This window comes from Rhincodon typus, chromosome 27 (genome assembly GCF_021869965.1).
Source record: "Rhincodon typus isolate 14 chromosome 27, sRhiTyp1.1, whole genome shotgun sequence".
Taxonomy (NCBI): Eukaryota; Metazoa; Chordata; class Chondrichthyes; order Orectolobiformes; family Rhincodontidae; genus Rhincodon; species Rhincodon typus.
Genome location: NC_063358.1, coordinates 27,856,163 through 27,862,621, shown reverse-complemented (window position 1 = coordinate 27,862,621; position 6,459 = coordinate 27,856,163). Strand labels below are relative to the sequence as shown.

General features: G+C 42.8%; 1 protein-coding gene across 1 annotated transcript in view; it reads left to right on the top strand.

The window, feature by feature from the left end:
• smim12 (small integral membrane protein 12) overlaps positions 1–2,318 on the top strand; it is a 7,934-nt gene extending 5,616 nt beyond the window's left edge. Inside the window, exon 2 of the mRNA XM_048612894.1 lies at positions 1,578–2,318. Coding sequence (XP_048468851.1) covers positions 1,583–1,867 — 285 coding nt within the window. The 5' untranslated portion in view covers positions 1,578–1,582 and the 3' untranslated portion in view covers positions 1,868–2,318. The remainder of the gene's footprint in view (positions 1–1,577) is intronic.
• The last annotated feature ends 4,141 nt before the right edge of the window (positions 2,319–6,459 follow it).

The window sequence follows — 6,459 nt, the reverse complement described above, 5'->3', positions numbered from 1 at the left end:
CCTTGTTGTCTCGGATTCTCCAGCATCTGCAGTTCCTACTATCTCTGATCGAATGGTGAGGCAGTTTTGAGGGGCTGAATGGCCTATTCCTGCTCATTTTTAAAACGTTGTTTATCACTTTCCCGATCGCCCTGTAAGTATTTGCGCACTTCCCTTCTGGATTTTATTGCTGCTGTTTGAAGTGCACAATTTCGGAATAGCTAAACGCCGCTGGGATTAACCTACAATTCCTAAATTACTCTTTGTTTATTTGGATTACGCATCGGAAGGCGTCCTCAGATTTGCTCACTATGATTGTGAAATCCATTTCACTAAAGTTTATTCAGTCATATTAAAATTAAACAGTCGTGATGTAGCTGACAGTGTCAGCTTTGCTGCAGTTTGAATGTATCGAAACATAAGCATTTACTGCACGAAATGAGTGCATTTTGCCCATTGTACCAATAGTTAAGTTCAATGATTGTCCTTTTTATGTTCTTCAGTTCAATTCCAATGGCCTCCGCATTTTACTTATAATACCCTCTTCACCCTTGTGCTTATATCTTCTAATATTATAATCTCTCCCTCCACCGCTTTTTCCTCCCTCTTCCATCTGAAAACCCTGTTACCAGGAATTTAGAGCTGCCATTCCTGCCCTCCTTTAAAACATGTTTCTGTATGCTCTGTGAGCTATGATTTTGTGCTTTTGAGTGTTTAACTGTGTGTTGAGCTCATCTCCCTAATTTTGTTCACTCCCTGCATTGATGTGTACACTGTCAATCATTGAAACACTTTGTCGTGTATTTTAGACCAGAAGATTGAAGAGCAGAATTAGGCCAATCAGCTCTTTGAGTTTGCTCTGTCATTCAATCATGGCTGATATGTATCACTCTCCTGCCTTCTCCCCATAACCCTTGATCCCCTTACTATTCATGAACTTGTACCTCTGTCTTAAATGTGCTCAATGACTTGGTCTCCATGCTTTCTGCGACAATGAGTTACATTGAGTCACTATCCTTGGGCTTGCCTTCTCTTTTCTCTACCTTCTGCGCTCAGTTATTACTTTTCTACATTCCGTTTCCAGCTTTACCCCTCTGTTTTCTGAGTTTATGTTATCAAGTTTAAACTCTACAAAAGTGGCAGTAAACCTCCAATGAAAACATTCCTGATTCACTTCCTGGTAGAATGCTGCTGAATTGATACTGAACATTTCCATTGCCCCTTATCCTTCTTGTAAGATTATGACCAGTGTCATACTTGACTGAATCCCAGAATAGTTTGTATAAAATGCAGTGTTGCTCTCAAAAGCTGAAAAATCACTGAAAGTTGGGAGAAGGGAATAAACACTGATGTAAACTAATTAATCAGTTTAATTTTCAGCTTGAGTGAGTGGGAAAAAATTCTGGCCAAGTTAAGCAGCAAAGCTTTTTTTTAGACTTATGGATGGTCAGTAGTGACCACTTGCTGAAATTAGTAGCCTTGTTTACTATTTTTTGTGGTATCTTCTTGCTGACGTCAGTACAATCATCTAGTTTGCGGTACAGATTTTAGGATTGTAAACAAGACCTCAACATTAAGATGATGTTCTCTCTTTGCAGACATCATGTGGCCTTTTCTGTGGGTTGCCATCCGTACATATGCACCCTATGTAACCTTTCCCGTGGCCTTTGTAGTTGGGGCAGTGGGATACAACTTAGAGTGGTTTTTTCGTGGAGAGCAAAAGCAACCAGTTGAAGAGAAAAGCATTTTTGAATTGCGTGAAGAGAGAAAACTTGCTGAGATCACAGATAAGGATTGTACCAAAGTGCTAAGCCTAAAGGACAAACTTGAGTTCACGCCAAGGGCAGTACTAAACAGGAATCGACCGGACAAGGCCAGTAATAGCTAGCCCACAAAAAGAAACGGTGCATTGGAGCAACAAGCTGTCTTCCAGATGCAGTTTGTGGATGCCCAATGATACGATGTGTGTAGGAGTTCAAATGCTCACTTGATTAACTGTTTTTCCAATTTAAGAGGAAAATTGAAATGGAGCTTTTCTTGCAGATCTGCTGTGAAGTGAAAACTGTAAATTATCAGTTTAAATTGATTCTTCAAGAGTTGAAAGCTCAGAGAGGCTGAATGTGCTTTATCCTGATGAACAATATGTCAGTACAATTTCCATCCCTTACAACCATCACCACTACCACAAACCTGGATCTCTTAACTGGTACATTTTGTCATAATTTAATGAAATGTCAAAATTCTTGATGTATTATGCATTGAATTATAATGTGTTGTGGTTGGAGTAGGTAAAGGTTTCGTTACCATTGAAAATAAAGTTAGTGAAGAATGATTATTTACAGATTGAATATTATTCAGTCTTAAAACCCTTTGCAGAAGTCACCTCAAAATAGACAAGTTTGGGATTCCTTTCATTTGATTATATGTATGAATTTGTCCTTACTGATATAAAAGGCCAGGTTTTGCACAAGTGGGACAATGGTCTCTAATTCACTCCCTGTGTAATATGCGACCGGTCATCTCTCTGCATTCCCCAGTTGATACAAAGCAAGCAACCTTGAAGTCCGAGAACTTCAACTTACCCAAACCCACATTGTCTATTCAAATGCCTCAAACAGTCGCACTTTGTTCAGTTGAATTTAACTGGCGGTGTGAATTTGAAGATTAGGGGAACTACTCCAAAAAATATAATTCTGTAATCGTGGAGTCCTGTTAAATGATCAGATTTCAGCTCAGTGAGGTTCCATAAACAGCAGTGAGATCCATCTCAATGGTGTTGTTGATGGGCTCAGGCTGTGAGAAGAGCTGCCTGTTCTACTTAGGCTTTGGAATCTTTTATATTCATCTGTTTGGTTCATGGCCTTAGTTTAATATCCATATTCAAAAACTTTGTTAAATAGTAGCATGGATAACACTTTATGCTGATACCATCTAAACTACATGTATGGAATTTGGATTTTCTCCCAGAAAACTTGTATGTAAGGTAAGGCTGATGTACTTAATAGCACATGCACACTCCTTCACATCTTGCCCCGTTGGCAAAACGTTCCTCATCCTTTTATCAAGTTCAATGTATTCCATATTTATACCAATGCATTTAATGCTTTCATGGTTTTTCATAAGCCTAACTTGCTATGATAGATATATTATTCATTAAACAAAGCCAAGATATGAGCATCATACTGGGAGAGGATTGCGAAGGAGAGTCATATGCTGCTGAAGTATCTACAAGTTTGTAGATTGATTGCATTGAAGCAGTTTAGTAATTGATTCTCCAAAATAGAACATAGCACATAAATTTATGAACTGGGCTAGTGGTACCAAAGACTGTATTGATGATTAAGTGATGTGACAACCTATAAGGAAACTAGTTTTTGCAGTTGAGAACACAGCCTTCCCTTGCAAAATTCTGCTAAACTCCCCTGTTCATACCAATATGCTACGGTATTAAAAGGTTTTAACATGCAAGGAATAAAACAAAATCTGATGATTTTGTCATTAGAATTATATATATCATATAAATTTAACCGATGACGGTTATTACATAAGACAATAAGAAAAGGAACAGGAGTAGGCCATTCTGCCCCTCAAGACTGCTCCGCCTGTCAATAGGATTGTGGTCAATCGACATTCTTCACATCCATTTCCTTACCCTTTCCATGATGCCCTTGATTCCCCTACTGATCAAGAATCCATCTATCTCAGCCTTAAATGTGCATGTGGACTCTGCCCCCAGAATTCTCTGTAGCAAGGCGTTTCAAAGACTCACAACTCTGAGCGAAGAAATTCCTTCTCATCTTAGTCTTATATTGATGCCCCTTTATTCTGAGACTAGGCCTTCTGGTCCTAGACTCTCCCATGAGTTGAATTGAATGATTTATTGTCACTTGCATTTTACAGTGAATAATACAATAAAATAGAACATAAGAACATAGAGTGAAAATCTTCAACTGTCACCATACTCCAACGGCATTTTGAATGGTTTAGGAATGAAAAGATATAACTGAGAGTCTATCTTCGTTCTGCTGCATCCACCCTGAGCTGGCTCACTAATGACACCTGTGCCTTCACCCTGACACCGCCTGCGCTGGATCCACCAATGTAGGAGTTGCCACTCTTGGGCACCATCTCAGGCTGATTGCTTGTTCACTTAGCACTCGTTCACACAGCACCTACCTACCTATATGCCCATGCCATCCATGCATCACCTTGCTTTCCTTCTGTGTCAATTAGCAACAACTGGGAAACTTTGCCTCACTGGTCAGCATTCCTCAGTCAAGGGGGCATGTACCTCACTCTACAGGTACTTGCTGTGTCAATCCCACACCCAGACCACGTGCCAGCAGTTTTTGCATAAGCATACAGTTGCCCAGGGGTGGATCACATCAGTCCTGTGACTTCATAGTGGTCAGTTCACAGGATATGACCAATACAGTTTGGGACATTTCTTGTCTGAGGTTATCCGTTAGTTTGCTCAAAGGAGGACAGCCGTGGTCAGTCCATTGGAAAGTGTTGGATTAAGTAGGAGCTATGGCTATGAGAAGATGTTTTAGCAACCTGTTCATGGAGTTGGGGGTCCACAGGCTGACGGTGGCATGGTGGCTCAGTGGTTAGCACTGCTGCCTAACACAGTCAGGGACCCAGGTTCGATTCCAGCCTCGGGTGACTGTCTGTGTGGAGTTTGCACATTCTCCTTGTGTCTGTGCGGGTTTCCTCCGGGTGCTCCAGTTTCCTCCCACAGTTCAAAGGTGTGCAGGTCAGTGGATTGGCCGTGTTAAATTGCCTATAGTGCCCAGGGATCTTTAGGTTAGGTGGGTTAGACATGGGAAATCAGGGGTAGGGAAATGGGTCTGGGTGGGATGCTTTTCAGAGGGGATGTGTGGACTTGGGCCGAATGGCCTGTTTCCACACTGTAGGGATTCTATGAAGGAAGCAAGGAAGACAATTGTGAATGGTGTCAATTGTATTTGCAAGGGGCAGGATGCAGTTAGGAATGGACGCAAACAGTGAATGCAAAAGAGGGCATTCATCCACCCTGGCTTCAAGTTGGGGCCAGTATATGACACACCTGACGAGGCTGCCTTATGATAGGAGCTGAGGTCGAAGGGAAACAGGCAGGTGAAGGCTCAAATAGATGGTTTGTTGGGGACTTGGGGATGTGTGAGACCTATGGGGTTCACAGGAAGGGTAATTAGGAAAGGGATCTGGCTGTCCTGGGAATCTCAAGCATGTAGAGGTGGGGGCTGGAAACCACTGGCTGAAGAGCACTTACTGCTGTCTTTGCATTGTGCTGGAAATTGAAAGCTGCAATCATAGCAGAGTGGGCAGGGTGTCTTGACCTGTGAAGGATGCTCTGCAAGACCCATCAATGTGAGGCCCTCTAGAGGGCAACAACATTATATATATACCTGTGCACTGTACAGGACACAGAGCTGTGGGCACTCTAATCCCTGGTGACCCTAATATGTTGGCTCGCGATGTCCTGTACACCTCCCTGTCCTACAAAACTTAGACCACTTCTTTCACTCCCAACACTTTTGCACACTGAGGCCAGTGAAAGAAAAGGAATGTTTGACCACCAGGGATAATGATGCCAGCAGAACCTGTTGCACTGTGTATACCTTACAGGCTATCAAGTCAGACCATGGTATATACTATGTGAACATGAAGTTATGCATAATGCTGGCACAGTTACATTTGGAGCTACAAGGAGAGTCACACAAATGCATGTAGTGCAAAACCAATCAAATTTATTCAAAAGTGATACTTTATATACAGTGCACTGTCACCAAAGTACCCTCAAAAGGTTTGTTTATTCTTTTCCCTCCCACTACGTCTTGATATTGAATCATGTTTTGCAGCTTGGATGGAAGGAGCCCTGCTTAGCAGTGAGCCTATGAACCTTGGACGTTTGGTCGGGCAACCCCAGAGGTTTTTGTGTCTGAACTCCCCAGTGTGTTGAGGAGTTGCAGATTGATCCTCCTCATCTTCAACTGAAAGGATTGGAGAGGGACAAGCAGAGTGGTGTAAGGCCTGACCAGCTCTGGAGTGTCAGAGAGGAGGGTTCTAAGGGGTCTGTGGGTGATTCCTCCAGTGACTGGGTGCCTCCTTGCATCTTTTGAGTACTTCTGAGGAAGAACCACATGAATGCACGTCAGATTCTCTGTCCTCCTGTCTCAATGCTGTTGGTCTTGAGGACCAGTGGCCAGGGTGATGGGATGCAAGTTTGTGCATCTCTCCAGCAGATTCTCAGACTGCTAATTCTGGCTCTTCAAGGCAGCCACCACTTGGAGGCAGCCAGGCAGTCGCATGCCTGAGACAGCTGGATGTCCACAGCATAACAGCACTCCTGCAGTCTCTGGTTGGCAGGGCACTGTTCTATTAGCATCCAAGCAGGAGCCATCCTGGACTTCTGTGAGGGACAGAATTCTCTCCACAGTGAATGAGGAGCCTAATGTCATGCACCGCTCCACTTTTCTG